The 19,839-nt window shown below is 32.5% G+C and overlaps 2 protein-coding genes across 2 annotated transcripts in view; both read right to left on the bottom strand.

Annotated features, from left to right (window-relative positions):
- Nucleotides 1-19,839, bottom strand: part of LOC131007757 (uncharacterized) — a 143,762-nt gene that overhangs the window by 3,564 nt on the left and 120,359 nt on the right. The window lies entirely within an intron of this gene.
- Nucleotides 11,447-12,658, bottom strand: LOC131009910 (uncharacterized). The gene has a single exon (XM_057937310.1). The coding sequence runs from the start codon at nt 12,656-12,658 to the stop codon at nt 11,447-11,449; it is 1,212 nt and encodes a 403-aa protein (XP_057793293.1).

Here is a 19,839-nt window from a genome sequence, read left to right as displayed (position 1 = left end):
AAAAGTGAAAAGTTCAATATTGAATTCATCGTAGAGAAGTTTATATCTTAAAATGAGTTTGTAGCATTTCAAATAATTTATGTATTTTACTGTAATTATCAATAGTTTTGAGTGTGTTTATTAATTAGAGATACTGTGTATTTTATTATAATTATCAATAGTTTATAATATTTTTGTTAAATGACTAATAATTTAGAATATGATGTGTAATATTTTCAAAATTAATTTGATACTATTAAAAGAGCTAGAGTAACAAATTGAAAGTTAAAATGGCATGATATTTGGATGATTTGTATGTGAATGATGTGTTAGGCTTTATAATTTGTGAGATAATGATGCCTTCTTCATAAAGTTTTGAATAATTTGCGCGGATGGCAATTCTTTCATGCATTTATATATCAATCAATAATGGTTGGTGGAATTGGAGAAATAATTTAAGATCCATTCTGACAAATCATGGCCCAACTATGTCAAATGCAGGTACATTTTATCACTTCACAATGTCGTTTAATGATCACGACACTCTTATTTATATTGGAATTCGAAAGGATTAAAGAAACATTCTAATCAATATGATTACATATATATTCATTTCACTATTCTTCTAATTCAAATTAATAGGAAGCATTATATATAGAGGGTATGTAATATATATACCGTGAGTCATCGCTCATATTTAGTCTGACATATTTTTTATTATAGTACTTCAAAAATTATTATGACATCATTAATTATGTATAACATAAATATAAAACCTCGATTTTTTTTCCTTTCAACTTCAAATAAATGAATAAAAGAACAAATCGAGCTTTTTTTCATGTAATTTGTAAAACTAATTATATTAATAACAATTTCTTAGAGGTAATCAATACCTAGTATTAGGGATGGCATCGGGTACGACGGGTACGGATAGTGACTATCCATACCCATACCCACGAACTAAATGGATAGTGGTTGTTACCCACGAAACTATCCATGGATATCAAATGGTATCCAAACCCGCTACCCGCGGATACCCGCTACCCGTCGGGTATCCGCGAAACCCGCTATCCGACGGGTATCCGTCACCCACTATCCGACGGATACCCGCTATCCGCCGGATACCCACTATCCGCTGGATATCCACGAAATAGAATTTAAATATAAATTTACAACAAATTTAATAGAAAAAAAAAATCAACACAAATAGCATAGTTCAAATCCACAAAGAACAATGTTTAAATTCAAATTCACAAAGAACAATGTTCAAATTCATCAACTAAAATATAAAATCCAATAAAGAACAATGTCTATAATTGCTCGACAGTAGAAATAGAACCCTCTTCATTGAACTCTTCTTCTTCATCTTCAAGACAAGTCCAAAAGCTTCCATTCTTTCATTTAGCTCAGTATTAGACTTTGGGCCTTATTGTTTGGGCCTATTTTAAAATATAAAATACTAGCCCATAATCTCAAAATGTGTATTTAAAGCCCATATTTTATAGAATTTTTTGTGGATATTTGACGGGTAATAGACGGATAATTGACGGGTAATTGGCGGGTATTTTTCGCGGGTAAACGGGTTTCGCGGGTATGGATAGTAAGTATCCAAACCCATACCCACGAACTAAATGGATAGTGAATTGTACCCACGAAACTATCCGTGGATATCAAATGGTATCCAAACCCACCCTAATGGGTTCGGGTTTTCGCGGATATCCACTACCCGCGGGTATATTGTCATCCCTACCTAGTATATCACTCCTCTATGTGTGTGAGTGTGTATGTGTGTATAAGAATCAACTAAAAACTTTTCTTTTTATGTTTACTTAAAATCAACATGGACCACTGGTTTTCATATGAACTAGGATTATTGTAAAAAGAAGTTCTAATATAGTATATAAAAAATATTAACATAAAAAATAGCATTAATGTGATATATAAATTAATATACTAACATAAAAGAAGCGTTACTAAAAAAATAAATGTATATTCAAATTAAAGTAGGGTTTTTTTATTTTTATATTTTGATTTTAATTTTTAATTTTTTTTAATTTTAAAATTCTATTTTTTTAAATTCATTTAGCTTTTTACCTAATTTTTAATTATTGTAATATTTTTAATTTTAAAATCTTATATTACATTTTAATTATTGTAATGTTAAATTTTATTTTTACTAAAATATTTAATTTTAAAATAGAAGAGTAGAAATGTTATTAAATGGAAAGAATTTAAGGGCCTCTTATAGAGCCTTTGCATTATGAAGGGGAGGTGCTAAGGTGGGGATCACCTTATAGAGCCCCCTTATAGCACCTCTCCCTGGAGATGCTCTTATATGTGTCATAAAAAATAGTGATATTTAATCATGTAGCTAATCATTAATAGTTATATTTTTAAATGCCACTAATTTTTGTGACACAAAGATTAGCTACCAAGTCTCATATTATTAATGAATTTTTATTTTTTTATAGTGTTTCTAAAAGTCCAATAGATTATTATATGAGGGAGTTGAGACAAGTGTACTGGGGTTCCTAAATCTGGTGGAAGCCATATCTGAAATTGCTTTATATTCAAAAAATAATTCTTCTATAAATTTGTGCTAGGATGTGAGCGACTTCTTCACCTCAGGATGATATTCTCTTTAATGAAAAATGCTAGAATAGCCCTAGCTGATCAAGTGGCAAAGCTGAGATACTCAAAGATTTTCCTTTATAAAAAGTATTGGGTTCAATCTCGTCTGCGTGCAGGTAGTTTTTCCACCTATATGTGTGGGTAGTATTCCCACCTTTGTATGGGTAGTGTTCCGCCTGTGTGCAATTATTTTTCTGCCTGCGTACGGGTTGCTGATTTGATTATATATTAAATGCCTCTTGTAATCCTAAAAAAAATGCTAGAATAAAATATTATCTCAATTTTCTTAGCTCTCCAATCATACATATTTTTTTTTCCCATGTAGACTATATGATTCTTATGTTATAATATTTTCATATTATTCTTGAAAAAGTAATTTGATCTTTATACCAATTATGGAATCAAAGAGACAACAATAGTTGGACTTGTAGGAACCACATATTTTGCAACTCGTGATAAATGAATACTGAAAGATAAACGAATCGTTTTTGCCCAACCCTAGTAATATATTTTTCATATTTTATATTAACAAGACATGATACAGTAAAACCCTTTTTTATTGTAGCATGTAAAATTTAATTCGAACTATTGTCATTGTATGGTACATTATTAATTTATTATATATAATATATAAATTGCAATATTACGAAGATGCATTTCTGTTATTCTGATAATTATACATTTTTATATATACGCTCAATTGAAATTTTATTCAAAGAAACCTAAAAAAAAAATCAATGATAACACAAAGATTCTAACTGTTGATAATGCATCTGTTGATTATACTATGATTAATGGTCATCAGATTGAGTTTTACATATCATACTATCTATATAAATAAAAATTATATGCTCCATGCTTCAGTATCTTGAAAATAATAGTAATAAATTACTTTTTTTTTTTAATCAGGAAAGAAAAATTCATTAAGCATGAAGCTGGTACCAGAAGTACCTAAAAGTTAATACAAGAAGAAAGAGAAAAAGCCGAAGAGCACCAAGTCTCGAAACTACAGTCCACTACAAACAGATTGAAGGATTAAATCCAGCTCCAAAGTCTTCATTTAGCTTCCAAAACCAGATTTTTCGCCTCCCAAACCTTTCCATCAAATCTACTCTCGTTTCTTAGCCGTCATACTATACATATATATATATATATATATATAGGGGGCGGTTATTCAATAAACCACCCTTATTTTAAGAATTACGAACCAGCAAAAATGCATGAATTTTATGTATAACACGCATGAATAAACTGTATAAAGGCATGAATTGCGAAAAATAATTTTCTGCTACCTTTGGGATTCGAACTCAGGACCATGAATTTATCCAACAAGGTGATGAATCAACCGTAGATCTTGATGATCTAAGGGCTGAAAATGGTTCCTAATTTATATTTTAAGAAGCGTTCTTATTTTAGTCTTCCCCTATATATATATATATATATATATATATATGTTCATATTGAAATTATTAAACAAAATCAAAATCGAGAATTATTTTCAACCCTTCGATTGTGAAGACTACGGTGGACATGTTATTTTGATAGATGAATGCATCATTGAGGTTTAAATCCCGAAAATAGCGATTTTTTTTTCCGAATACAGTTAATTTCATGATATATACAGTAACTTTACACGTCAATGCAATGTTCATAGGTCTTGGTTCATATTCGATGGTATAATAATTATTTAGTTAGCATGGATTTAATATTTTAATAATATCATGGATTTCAAAATTTATGACAATCGCCAAAATTCTCCAAAATAATTACTGCGTCGTGTCATGTTAAAATTAAATGAAAGGCTTTCAAAAAAAAGGCGACACGATTTAGACCTTGCGATTAGGGCTGTTGATCGGTTCGGGTTCGGTTACCCGAATCCGAAATTGCCATATTTCACTAACCGTTCCCGAACCGTTTTAAGTGTTCGGTTACCCAATAACCGCTTCGGTTACCCGATTCGGTTATTTGGGTATCCGAAATACCCATTTAAAAAATTAAAATTCAAATAATTTGCTAGATAAAGGATTTGAACCCTAGTCTCCAGAAAATGCACAAAGCAACTTATCCACTAGACTAAAGCTCTTCGGTTACCCGATTCGGTTATTTGGGTATCTGAAATACCCATTTAAAAAATTAAAATTCAAATAATTTGCTAGATAAAGGATTTGAACCCTAGTCTCCAAAAAATACACAAAGCAACTTATCCGCTAGACTAAAGCTCATTCTTATACTTTAAATATATTATAATTTTATTTTACCTAAGAATCGATTTTTTTGTTTAAAAATAAATAAATTAATGAATTACTAATTAAAATGTATATAAAATATATACTCCCTCCGTCCCCAAAATAAGTTCCTCTTTGGGGACGGCACGGGTTTTAAGGAAAAATGGTAAAGTGTATTGATAGTGGAGAAAAATATGTTATAATTAGTATTGGGAGTGGTGAAAAGGTGAAAAAGTGTTATAATTAGTATTGGGAGTGGTGAAAAAATGAAAAGTAAGAATAAATAAAGTATTATTAGTGGTGGGGTAGTTGTCCGAAAATGGAAAGAAAGAAAGAGGAACTTATTTGGGGGACATCCCAAAAATGAAAAAAGATGAACTTATTTCAGGGACGGAGGGAGTATTAAATAATTTTCGGTTATTTCGATTAACCCGTTTCGGTTATTGGGTTAACCGATACACGAAATTTTTCTAAAAATGATACCCGATTTATTGGATACCCAAACCCGAGAATTTCGGTTCGATTAACGGATTATCCAAAACCCGATAACTAATTAGACAGCCCTACTTACAATATACGCAGATAAATAGGAAAATGTTTGGTATTGGCGCGCGGCTTGGGTAGCAGTTGAGCCGAGCTGAAGTCGCATAACTCAGAAGCTGCTCTCAAATTTTTCATTTGTTGAATTAATTATTCTTTTTTTCGGCAAGGCCCCACCCTCCACAAACCCATTCTTTGAGGGGGACCACATCAGTGATGAAATTATCTCTACTTTCTTTATTATTTTTGGGAAGACTGCTTTTCTTGATTTATATATACATTCATATTTCACAAATTGAATTTTAATTAATGTGTCACGTCACCCTTTCTTGTTTATTGATACGAAAGATGTCGATATCTCGTGTTCAATATATCGGTTGGTACGGCCGATAATCGCGAGATTAATCGAAGAAGAAAAATGCGGGAGAAACTGGTGGTTGCATGCATCATACATGTGGAACAGAACGAGTCAAGCGATCATGAGTCCTGAGTGAGAGGGAAAAAAAAGGATATTTTGTAGTGGGAAAATTATTACTTTCTCCGTCCACGAAATCTTATCCTACTTACCCATTTTTCCTTGTCCACAAAGTAATGTTCTACTCTACTTTTTGTATCATTACACTCGTTTTTTTTTTCATTTATTTATCATCAATTGTCACGAATGGACCCACCATACAACAACTTATTTCACTTTTATATTCTACTTTATTACACTTTATTACTAGTGGATCCATCACACAACACCTTTAACACTTTAGTCAACTACCTTTATCACTTTAGTCAACTACCCTTACATTTCACTCACAATCACTTTATCAGTTTTCTTAAAACCTGTGCCGAACAGTAAATGGGGCAATACTTTGTGGACGGAGGGAGTACATACTACTCCTTTAGTAAGTACTTACTATATTCTTTTAGTAAATTGTTCATTTCTGGCATCAAAAGCTAGCTAATATGTACCTCGTTAGTTATGGATATTCTATTATTATCAATATACTGTATTCTTTATTTTATTGATATAAATTACTATAAATAAGTAATGTATAAATTTATGATGTTATTTCATACACTTGCTATACATATACATTCGATGAAGTAGAATTACTTAAACTGACTTGAATCGAATATCATAAATCAAATTTGATGATGTATCATTTACAGCAAGGTAGAAAATACTTCAATCGTCCCAATTAATTTGATAAATATTTCTTTTTAAGCTGTCTCAATTAAATTGATCAATTTTCTTATATGAGATAAATATAAGCAAAAAACCATTTAATCACTTATTCACTTTATTATCAAATACACGTAAAATACTAATTTCTTAAATCTCATATGAAAAAAGCGCGTAAACATGATACGGAATCTATATTTTTTATTGCATATAAATAGGTTTGGAATCAGGGATGTACGCAGAAAAACGTGCAAACTGTGTTTTGAAAAAATTCGAGTTCAAATTTTTGAAAAGTCAATTTTAATTTCCTACAATGCAATTTGGTGATGGGTGGTGTTTTTGTACTACAATCTATACAGTATATTGATAATTTTATAAAAATAAATAAATAATATTTTTTGCTTGGTGGGGATATACCGCGACACTCCTCCTTGGTCCGCTACTGCTTTGAATACTCTTGAACATAAAAGGTAAGTTTTTATTTATTTATTTTTGTTAATACAGAGAGAATGTAAAGTTAAAACGCAACAGTTATCATAGTGAATCTCAGTCATTAAACTGATCTAATAACTAGGGTATCGAGGATTACTCATTGAGACTTTATATACTTCATCCGTCTCTCCCACGAATCTTGATGCATTTCTAATTAATATAGTGATAATTAACTAAAAAATAAGGATTTTTAATTATACTTATTATTATTTTTCTATTTTATTACCTACACACTTAAAATACTAATTTACAATTCATTAATTCTCGTGTTGAAAATAAATGCATCAAGATTCGTGGGACGGATGGAGTATAACTCATAAAATATAAAGATGAAATATAATAATTGGATGTGTGTCTACATTCTTCTTCTATTCAACCACATATTGCATACATGCGTGTATATAGAAATATACATTTTGTGGATGTACGTGGATAGCTAAAATAATACTCCCAATAATTCATATTCATGTGCATATTTTGGAAATAAATTTGTTAACTTTGTGACCACAAAATCCAAGAAGTTTTATATTGAGGCCAACATGTCTTTTACGTACGAAACCAAAATTCTATTTATTTCTTAGACTTTATCTTCATAGTGATGCCAAGCCAACTAGGATTAGGCGCGAGTGCCAAGATACTCTGTACTTAAATCACCCCAAGATTAGGGTTAGGGGAAGTGTGCTGAGAGTATTTAATAGAGTATTATATCTGTCATTAAGTTAGCATTACGATTCAAAATTTAAATTTAACAATGTCATGCATTAATTGGATAATTTGCCTTTCCACATTTCTACCCAGCAAATATGGAGCATTAATTGAAAAACGGACTGCACAGATAAATGACTCGTGGCGCGCTGATACTAAAAGATTCTATTAATCTTTAAAAACACATGAAAGAGCAAAATAATCATTTTTTTTGTTTTTGTAAAAATCATGCATATGACAAAACATAATACTGCATATTATATATTATGAAACATAATCATGCACGACTAATTGCATGAAAATATTTAAACTTAGCCATGCATTCATGTAAACTGAACCATGTATATTGTGTCAATGAACCGCATATTGTGTTAGTCATGCATCTCGTGTCAATGAACCCTGCAACATGCACGGCTCATTAACACGATATGACACAATATGCATGGTTCAGTTTTATAATATGCATTGTTCTGTTGTGCAATAGTTCTATTCAACGTTATGCATTTTTATTTTATCTTTATGCATATTTGTGTTCAACTATATGCATAACTATGGTGACGACGAGAGGCATCGAAGGGGTCAGATAGTGATACTTTTCCATGCAGATTTTTATCCAATGTTAAGCATATCTTTGTTTATGTGTATGTATATTTGTGTTAAATTATATGCATAATTTTGAAGCAGCCGTGCAAAAAAAAAATGAATTTTTGACAAAAAATAATAATTTATTTTTAAATACAACTATAATTTTTTTATTTATTTTTTTCTATTTTACCATTGCGTGTATTTTGTCTTGAAAGCTCTTGGAAGGCATGTACCACCTAGCGCGCCACATACACGCTAAGGAGAAGGGGTTTTATATGATCCCTTCCCCACACCCACACACACATATATATATATATATATATATATATATATATGTATATATATATATATGTGTGTGTGTGTGTATATATATATAACATACTCATCCCTCCGTCTTGTAAAAATAAAAGTAATAATTTTGTTTGGGATATCCTCAGATTATATATCTATTCCATTTATAGACATTACCCCACAACACGTATTACCTTAATATATCAACTTATATATTCTACCACATATAACCAATCTTTTTTACAATTAATTATTATTAACACTACGATTAATGTGGATCTCTTTTTTCACTCAATACACTTAATTATAATTGTTGCAACTTGTGCCATGAGTTTCTAGGATTATTTTTATTGAACGAATGATGCAGTAATTGCTAATTTATTTAGGAGAAAAAGTTAATTTCTATAAGAATTCGTACCTATTTATGTAACAAAAACTTGTATGAGCCCTACCTCATTATTAAAATTCATGTTTATACTATAAAGAAAAGTGATAATTTTTCTGAATATCTGTTTCCCCTATAAAAAAAATAAAAAAATTAATAGTTGTTTTAAATAAAAGTGACAATTTAATTTTTATGAGCGGGTAGGGTGAGAAAAAGTGCACGCAAGTACCTCATTAATTTATTCTCCTGAAATTTGATCTATTTTTTTTAATGATGGAGCAAATAAGGCTGAGGTGTGAATGGGAGGATGACAAAATAGACGATTCTAGTATTACATACTATTTCTCGGGTGAAACGAGGTTTCGAAGCATTATATTTGATGCTCATCTATACAAATGCAATGACAAATATATGGAATAAGACACCCACAAAAGTTTAATAGAAAGCGTACAACCACCTCAAATGTTGTTTTCAACGCCAACAAAGTTTGAATTTCCCATAAAGATGAGTTCAATTGGATAGCATTATGTAACTTCTTTCAAATTTATTCACTAGTAAATTATAATAAAATTAAAGTTATGTCAGTGACAATAATAAACTGATGTATCTAACACTATTTAATTTGATGTAGATATTGACCTTCATTCCTAATCTAAAAAGACTAGTTTGAGTACGAATAGTTGCAGCTGTCGTGATTCCATACGTGCAGTGTTAAGTCAATCCCTTTTTTATGCTCATTTTTGTAAACCAAGGTTGTAATTATACTAGTATATATAGTTTTTTACAGAAAAGTATTTTATTTCTCTCTTTTTTTATATATGGAAAAGTTGTTCAAATTTGTGATTGTTTATTCCAAATTCTTCGATAGCAACTATAAAAAGATTTGTTCGACCAAATACTCCCTCCGTCCATGATTCAGTGCCCTGTTTGGCCTTTAAAAAGTGTCCACAATTGAATGCCCTGTTTTGCTTTTTGTACCCTTTTACTCTCCCTCTTTATTTAAAATTGCTACCATTTGCCATTCATTACCCCACCCCTTATTGTGAAGTTAGTTAATTAAATCATCATTAACACCTAATTACTCTCTCCCTATTTGCACGATGCAATCTTATTTTTTGGCCTCTTCATTCATTTGAACCCTAGCGTCGCTTCATCTCTCTCACTCTCCATTCTGAAAACCCTAGCGTCGCTTCCTCTCTCTCACTCTCCATTCTGAAAACCCTAGCGCCGCTTTCTCTCTCTCTCCCGATTTTGTGGCCTCTCCATTCATGAATCCACCTCCATCCAAATCTCCTCCATCTTCATCGATGGAGGGCATTTTTATGGATTCTTTGGATGGATTTGTGTTGCGGGAGACGTTTGTGCCAGAAACTGAATTTCCTCTTCCCGATCTCTCTGAATCGGTTGAATTCGTGACTGAAACTGAAGCGGCGTCGTGGTTGCTGCCGGAATCCGTAGCGGCGCGCCTCCCTTTCTCTGAATCGGTTGAATTCGTGCCTGAAACTGTAACTGGGTCGAAGTCGGAGTCGTCGTTGCTCCCTGTCACCGGATCGGAGTCGTCGCCACCGGAATCCGAAGCGGCGCCATGGATGCTGCCGGGAACCGAGGCAGCCTCCCTCCCTCGCTCTGAATCGGAGCAGATTTTGCCTCCTTACGAAGCGGCGCCATGGTTACTACCGGAAACTGAGCCGGCGGCCCTCTCTCTCTCACCATCGCCGGAACCTCTCTCTGAACCGCCGGAATACGATTCCGATGGCTTCCATCTCTCTGAACAAATTAGAAGAGAGAAGGAAAAGGCCAAGCGAATTGCAGCCCTCCGAGAGTCTTTCAGACGCGATCGGGAAGAGGCACAACGAATCGCCGAAATCAGAGAGTCTTTCAGACGTGATCGGGAAGAGGCCGAGCGATTAAGGTGATTTCGTTCTGTGATTGTTGTTTTCTTTGGTGGGGATTGGCTGGTGATGCCTTGTTATGCTATGTTGTTGTGCTTTGGTGGGGATTGGCTGGTGATGCCTTGTTATTCTATGTGATTGCTGCCGAATGTGTGTCTTTGCTGCCGATTGTGTGTCTTTGCTGCCGATTGCATGTTCTGCTGTATTGGTGTTGTCTTTGTGTATCTAAGGTGGTGCCAATTTGTGTATCTAAGGTGCCAATTTGTGTATCTTTGGTGGGAAGCTGACCCTGTGATGCCTTCTTATCTGTGTATCTATGTGTATCTATGAGTAAGCTGACCCTGTGATGACTTTATAGTCTGAGGGTTGTTTGTATTCAGCCATCAATTCACACTTGGAGGTTGAATATAAACAAAATTATGCAGTCAATGATGCTAAAGAAATGGCAGAGACTAATATGCTTACAAAAAAATGATTTACATTACAAACACATCAAAAGATTGTTCATTGTGTTTGTATGTGTAAACCCTGCCCTAATCTATACAGTCTATTCAGTGATGTCAACCTGCTCCAGCCCTTCTATGACTGCTCCAAGGTTGTAAATTTCTCCCTCTGCACTTGCATCCAACTCCAGAAACTGTAGTGTTTCCCTTACAAGTGTTTCTTCAACTTGAATGCAATCTGGTAACAACCCCAGTCTTGAGAGTCTTTCTTTGTTCATGTGTGGAATTTTGTAGTCATTTCCTCCCCTTGCCTTGATGATTTCATGGTAACAACTTTGCAAAGTAATGAACACATGGTTTAGCTTCTCTGGTGGGTATTCATCATATGCATCTTTAACATTCTTGAGTAACTCTTCCACATTCCCTGCTGGTTTTTGATCCTTCAATGTCTGTATTGCTCTGAAAAACCCTAGGTCATTGACATTTGTATCCGGTGAATTAGCAGGCTGGCATACTAGTTGGAATTTAAAACCATCAGTATTTGCAACCGCTAAAAAGTCTGGATCATTGGGTTTTATGTGGGGTTTTGCATTGTCTTGTTGGATATATATGTGCTTGTTTGCTCCCACTGGCCACTTAGCTTTAAAGTTAGGTATCATCTGCCAAAAGGTAATAAAAATGGCTAAATGATGAAACTTTAACAGTTTCTGATAGCAAACAGTAATAAAAAGAAAAAGTAACAGCTGACCTCTTTTAAAACATTTCATCACTTCCTTAGTAACTGCTGTGATTGGCTTCACTTCCATGGTACCTTTCATTCTGTTTTTTGAATTCCGTTGTGCTGCCTCCATGGTTGTGAAAGGAAATATCCCAAACTTTCCATCAAATATGCATCTGCCATCTAGGCCAAATATTGGTCGGGCAACGGCACACATAAACATAATCTTTTCAATGTACCTCTTTGATTTGCATGTACGATATGGTTCCCCTTCATCCGGCAGCAGGTAATACCTATCATTGGTTTTGGTACGGTAAAACCACTTCTCATCGATGTGAATGGTGTTGTACATTGTTTGAAACTTTATAAAACCATCTTCACTTATTGAACTAAGCTGATTTAGGCTCCACTTCAGTCTTGACAGCCTATTCTGTGGGGTAAGAAAGGGTTTTATTGCATTTGTGTGTGGTTTAAGCTTTTTCTCCTTCACCCACTTGTGAATCAAAGATTTTGACACACCTAGGTTTGTAGACATGACTCTCATTGATGACCTTTGAAGCACAGAAAGATTCTTGATTTTTTCAACATCTACTTGCATCTTGTTTTTGTATGAACTACCTTTTCTAATGGATTTTACTTGTACAGGTACACCACAAGCTCTTTGCTTTGACACTTGGCTCCAAATCCTCCAAATTGTCTTCAAATCGACTTTGAAGAGGGTTGCTGCCTCTTTTTTGGCACCAAATTCGAGCTTCCCTCCAAGGCTATGCTCAAGAAGCCACTGTGCTAACTTGTTTCTTTCATCATCCTCGATTCTAGCTCTATGTATGACCAGTTTTTGTGGTCTGACCCTGTGATGACTTTATAGTCTGAGGGTTTTTTGTTTTGCAAGAATTGAATGCTCATACTTTGTTGTGGCTGCATTTATAGGCTTTTGTACTTAGTGCACTGTTCATTTTTTCCCTCCAAACTTTTGGAGGGACCATTTTCGGTTCTCTTTTTTGGCACCACCACTGTATTGTCAGTCTTTGTCAATGAAATTCATTTTGCCTCCATTCTTTGTTTGCTACCCTTTTATTGTGAAGTTATTTATGCCTTTTCCATTAATTGAAATAAGGAAACAAACTGAAAAATGAAATTTAATAAACTGAAAATTTTAAACTGAAAAAAATTAAATTTAATAATCTGAAAAATGAAATTTAAGAAACTGAAAATTTTAAACTGAAAAAAATTAAATTTAATAATCTGAAAAATGAAATTTAATAAACTGAAAAATTTAAATTAAAAAAATAAATCCAAATGGTGCTAAAAATAAATTCATAAATTAAAAACACTCTTTTAACACAAAATTAGTAAAAGTCATCTAATCTCTTAATCACTACCCTTATACTTTATCCACATCACCTTTTTAAGCTTTTCTTAAGTTCCGTGCCCACACCCAAATGGGACACTGAATTGTGGACGGAGGGAGTATATATTATGCAACGTACTTTAATTACTAGCGTAAAAAAATTGAAAGGAAAGTAGGTGTAAAGTGTAATTAAAGTACCTTTATAATCCAACAATCAATCAGATCCATATATGACAATCACTTTTTTATCTCTCAATATACTCATCTAACATTTTATTAAAACCTGTGACACCAAAAGTAATGCACACTCTTGTGGGATGAAGAGAGTACTATATAAGGGAATGAGTATTATATGATATCTTCCATATATACACACATACACACGTAATAATTGATTGTTTGTAGATTTTTACTATATCAATTTGATACGATTATTCACGCGTTATAATTGATTGTTTGTAGATTTTTATTAACTTTGTTTGTTACATATATTTTTTCATAGATATTAGATTTAAGCTGTAGATATAATGATCTCATGGTCAATAAGTCATCTCATTTCTTAGGATAATAAGATGCATTTTCACTTTATCCAATTCTTATATATGTAACGAATAGTTCCTTTCTATTTATAGACACTATTCACATTATATTACTATTAATATATCAATCTATTTACTTATTTTATACATGGTGGGCTCATTTCTCTACTCACATATAATTAATAGAATATTATTTACTATAGCTCTACAATGAAATCATTTTTTCACTCACAGCACTCAATTATTTTTGTTAAAATTAATACTTCCTCCGTCGACGAAATGGGTATCCATATTTCCTTTTTCGTCCGTCCATAAAATAAGTATTTTTTTTGGCAAGTGTATCCCACAAAACTCTTTAATTAATACATAATATACATTCAAAAAGGTGGGGCCCTTATTCAATTTACACTATATTCAATATATTTTTTAAAATTAATGTCGTTCACAAATGAATATTCATTTCGTAAATGAAGGAAGTATCACTATTTCTTAAATTATTTTTTAAAGATGAAAAGATTATTATACATTTATACTACAATTTAATTCTTGAGAAATTAAATTAATAACCGCCGTCAAATTTGATTATGTACATAGCGAATTCCAATCATTTATGCTTAATTTAAGAGGGAAATTATTGAGAGACGTTTGGAATCAAAAGTTGATAAATTGGTTCCTCGAACAAAATATTCCATTCATTCAGTGAAGATTGAGTAGTTTTTTTTTTTTTTTGGAGTTATTTAGTAAAATTTGAACATTTTCTTTATATAACTTTTTTTTCTTTATTTACTTATTTTTTATCTACTACACTTAATATATAAAATATTATTCTTTTAAAATTTGTGCCGAAAAAAATTGCTCAAGCTTTATAGGACTGAGGAAGTAATAATTGATAAAGTTAGGTTGGTAAAAATAGTTTAGAGAAAGAATAAGAGAAAAGAAAATAGAAAGGGCACGTGAGGCAGAAGCGGGTTTGGTTTGGAGTGGGGGGACCACACGATGCATTAATGGCGTAATCGAAATACCACTTTCCCTAAATCCCTCTCTTTTCCTTTTCTTCATTTTTATATTAATAATTGAAAGCGCTAACTCTGACACTGACAACTATATTTGTCTCCTCCCTCCCACTATCATCATCTACAATTCTTCATTAACATTAACTCCTCTCTCTCTCAACAATAACTCGTCCCGTGATCTCATCTCATCTCATCTCATCTCATCTCTCTCATCCATTATTTATTTTATGTGTATGTGTGGAAATGCATTTATATAGCAGGCAGAATTGACCAAATATTTGAAACCTCTATTTTGTATAAGAATCTTATCATTTGATTCCGACTTATTTTGTCCACTGAGGTCGTTATCTTTTATTGTAAATTTATTATAAAAAAATAAGGGGTAAATAAAATTTCACCCTTTAAATCATTCATTTCTTTTTCTACATTTCCTACATGACCCTTACTCATTTCTCATTTACACTACAAAGGAGGGATAATATTATCCCTTCAAAAATGGTATGATAATGTTATCCCTCCTTTGTAGTGTAAATGAGGAATGAGTAGAGGTCAAGTAGGAAATGTGGGAAAATAAAGGAATGATTTAAAGGGTTAAATTTTGTTTATCCTTCTATTTTCCATGATAAATTTACAACCAAATAGAATGCACCCTAATTATGCAATAAGCATGTTTACGACCACCATTTATAACTACCACGTGTCACCTCACCCTGCTAATATCACCTCCAACTCGCGACACGTTTCTCATTATTGTTTTCAATGTTTTTTTTTTCTCTATCGGTACATCAAATATGTCATGCAATTTTAGGCTACATATTTTAATAAACACTGGAGAGATATACTGTATATCAAATCGAAAAATAGATCTATTCAAGTTAATTTATTAGATAATTTGTTAAATAATTTTTTTTATTAATATTAAGTGCGAATAAAGTTGAAGATATAAAAATATGAGTATTAAAATAAAAACATCACACTTACTATAAATTGACTAAAATAGCGAAAAATAACACTTTTTATGAACGGAGGAAAGAGTATATATATAAATAGTAGAAGGATAAAATGAAAATGACATTTTTATATTTTTATGCATGTATTTTCGATTCTCCCCAAATATATGAGATTCTTACTAAATTTCATTCTTAAATCAGCATGTATATCACTGATTTATTTACTGTTATAATTTTAATCTTCTTCGACGACACATACATAAAAAGTGATCGAATCGAAGATAACTGTAAATAAAGGATTGTGTATGTTTAGATAATTATGATGCAGCCCATAATAACGACAAACAAAATAAAACAATGAGATAAGCTGTGATTGATTTGTTTGTTTGTTTCTATTTTTTATGCTGTTGATGCATTATTTTCTTTATTGTGGTTGCCACAAGAAAGTATTGAACTACATTACAATCTTCGCTTATTATTTTTCTTCTGCAATAGGTTTTTTTTCCTCAAGTATATATCTAAACTATTCTTACCATTTTCTCCGTCGGTTTTATTTGGGAAATTTTCCGCTAACTTTCATCACAACCCTAAACTAAAGAATTTGTGTACACCGCGCTTTGTTTCCTGACCTTTTTTTAGAAATATTTCCACAAAATATTTTCTCGACATCTTATATTGGTCAACTAAATCCGAAAAGCGATTTGGCAAGTGATATATCTCGTACGTGAGAGCTCTTTAGTTCAGTTTTTGCTTGCGTGCGGGTAGTTTTCTCATTTTTGTGTGGGTAACGTTCTCACCTTTGTGTGGATAGTGATTTTGCCTGTGCATGGTTGTTTTTCCACCTTTGTGTGGTGCAGAGATTCTGCCTACATACGAATTACTTATTAAATTATATTAGATATCCTCTTTTAATTCTAAAAAAAAAGTGACATATACATCATCTATTAGTCCTAACTCGTCATTTTTTTATTTGTATTTTGTTTTTGAGTGAAACTCGTTATTGATTTCTCCAAATCTGAAAATTTTCCAAAATAATTTTCTATAACTTTGGACAAAATAATTGGTACATATCCATGACCAATCAAATTTTTATGAATATGATTTCCTACCTTATCCAACATATGTAGCGCTCACGGCTCACGTAGACACTCGAGGATTTATATATCTAATTAAGTATCCTTTTGGCATGTTTTCATGGTTTTCGAGCTTGTAAGACAATACTTTTACATTATAAATTGAAATAAATATAGTACAAATAAGTATAAAATACCATCTGAATATATATATGATTAAGTTTCATAGAGAATTGCAAATAAATAGAGAATGGAGAACCATTGAACATATTAGTAATGCGGATTGAACATATTAGTAATTTTATTGAACATTTGAGGTTTTTGGGGTTCGAACCCTGGATACGTTCAATACAAATTACTGTTGAACGTTAAACGAACGAACGCTGACCGTTAGATTAGATAAGATCAACGCATTAAATTTGGTCTATGTTCTTTGAATATATATGGTTCTCCATTGAACTTTCTCATATATATATATATACCTCTAGAGCGTATACCCCCCATTCTCGACCTTGGATCGAATACCTTCCCATATTCCAAAAAAATGGTGCAATTAAACCCAAGCCTCTAACGATGTTAAGGCGTCCGTTAGCTTTCATTTTTTTTAATTCGAGAATGGGGCCCATGTCTTCACCATCAGCTTCTCCAGCTCATCTCCCTGAGCCTGGCCGGAAATCCAGTGCTACAGCGACAACATCATCAGAATCATTCTCGATGGCTACGATCTCAATGGCACCGTTCCAGAATCCATTTCCTTCCTCCCGAATCTAACCGTTCTCAATCTTTCCCACAATAATTTATTCGAAGATTTTTCGAAAACAATTTTGAATTGCTCAAATTTTTGGTATCTAGACTTGTCACAGAATCTGTTCTAAGGGAAAATTCTTATGGAATTCGGCCGGCTGAAACAGTTGCGATACCTCGACCTCAGCGGCAACAACTTCGTCCGAGATATCCCTCCCGCCATCGGCGAATTGGACGAGCTGATCACTCTGAATCTTCACATGAATTATTCAACGGTAGTTACCCTAAGGAGATTTCCAAATTATCGAATCTCGTGAGTCTACTGCTGGCTTACAATGACTACCTCTCGCCGACGGAAATACCTATTTCATTGAATTGATACAATGTACATATTTTAAATTTTTGATTTAGTTTTTAGAGGTGGTCTTGGGTACAACCGGGTGTACCGTACAACTGGGTTGACCTGCACCCAGATCCTGACCCACATCCGGATCCAAACCCGAATCCTGATAAAAATCGTGTAAATGACACTATTCGATTATATAATGACACTGTCTGTAATTGACACTATTATTTTATATAAATAACACTATAATACTGTAAATGTCACTGTGTATAATTGACACTATTTAGAAATATAAAAAACATTGTGTATAATTGACACTATTTAGAAATATAAATAACACTTCCTTTAATTGACACTATAAGATTGTAAATGATATTATAATATTTTAAATGACACTATAAGATTGAAAATGACACTATAACATTTTAAAATCTTACAGTGTCATTTATATAACCGAATAATATCAATTATAGGTACTTGAATTTTTAATAATCGAATAATATCATTTACACAATTTGGATCAGAATACTTGTTTTGATCAAGATACGGGTCAGAGTTTGAGTGTGAGTCAACCCGATTGTACGATACATCCGATTGTACATAAGTTTTAATTTGTATAGTTTTTATTAATTAGGTTCATAATTTCTTCGAATATTACTCAATTAACTCAATTACTTAAGAATTCGATGTCTAATATCTAGATTTAAAAACAATGATTTCAATTTTCAAGTACTCTCGTATTAACCGCTCCTCCTTTAATTCTCTCCTGATATCTCTAGCAAAACAACGATCACTGTGAGATTTTGTTTTCTCAATCAGGTACAACTCTCTCTCTCTCTCTCCCTCTAAATATTAATAATATCATTTATATTGAGAAAAACGATTTTTTTTTGGGACACCAAGCAGTGCAACCTCTTATATGTGAATAGTGAGGTTCCGAGTTCGAACCCCACTGCGCTCTCCCTCCCCTACTCCCCCAAGTCTAAAATAAAAAATAAAAAATTCCGACGTATGATATAGTTTTACAAGGGTGGTGATAAGAAATCGATTATCTCCCAATGAATTTCATCATATATAAGATAGCAGGTAATTAATACTCCGATCCTATGTTGGCTGTTTGTAAAAGTCAATGTGATTGGTTTGTCGAGGCAGCTGGAAAGATATATATAGGTCAAATATCATTGTCAATATATTGCATCTACGAATTATAAATAGGTGCATGTGGAAAAGGTTTCAACTCTTTCACTTTTTTTAGTAGAATACATCAAATACCATTTCTTCTTCTTCTTCTTTTTTTCTTTTCTTTCCTTTCAATGGTACATGCATATGTGTTTGTGTCCTTATGTAGACTGTAACTTTTAGGAATCAGATTCCCACTGTATGCATAAGTCAGCCCTCCATGTGGCACTGCAAGCTTAAACTACTATTAAATTCATACAACCATTGCTGATGTTTGCTACGAGACCCTATGATTTGGTAGATAAAATCGATAATATTGATAGGATAAAATAAGATTGAATGATGATTAAATAATTATTTTAATTTTGATATGATAAATAATTATTCAATTAAATCATCTGAGTATAGGTTGATCGAGTTATCTATCGCATGTCGAATTATGGTAACAAAATATTTGATTAAATTAGATTGTTTTACCAAGATGTTTTATCACTCGAACCAAAAGTCTCCTATCAGGGGCGGAGCTACACTATAGAATGGTGGGGCAATTTAACCAAACAACTACAAAGTAGACCTTATTCAAA

This window comes from Salvia miltiorrhiza, chromosome 2 (assembly GCF_028751815.1).
Source record: "Salvia miltiorrhiza cultivar Shanhuang (shh) chromosome 2, IMPLAD_Smil_shh, whole genome shotgun sequence".
In the NCBI taxonomy this organism is placed as follows: Eukaryota; Viridiplantae; Streptophyta; class Magnoliopsida; order Lamiales; family Lamiaceae; genus Salvia; species Salvia miltiorrhiza.
The sequence above is the reverse complement of the archived record's forward strand: the minus strand, read 5'-3'. Positions and strand labels throughout refer to the sequence as shown.

What these genes read in the sequence shown, in the direction of transcription:
- LOC131009910 (XM_057937310.1), bottom strand. Translation starts at nt 12,658, where the DNA reads ATGCAAGTAGATGTTGAAAAAATCAAGAATCTTTCTGTGCTTCAAAGG.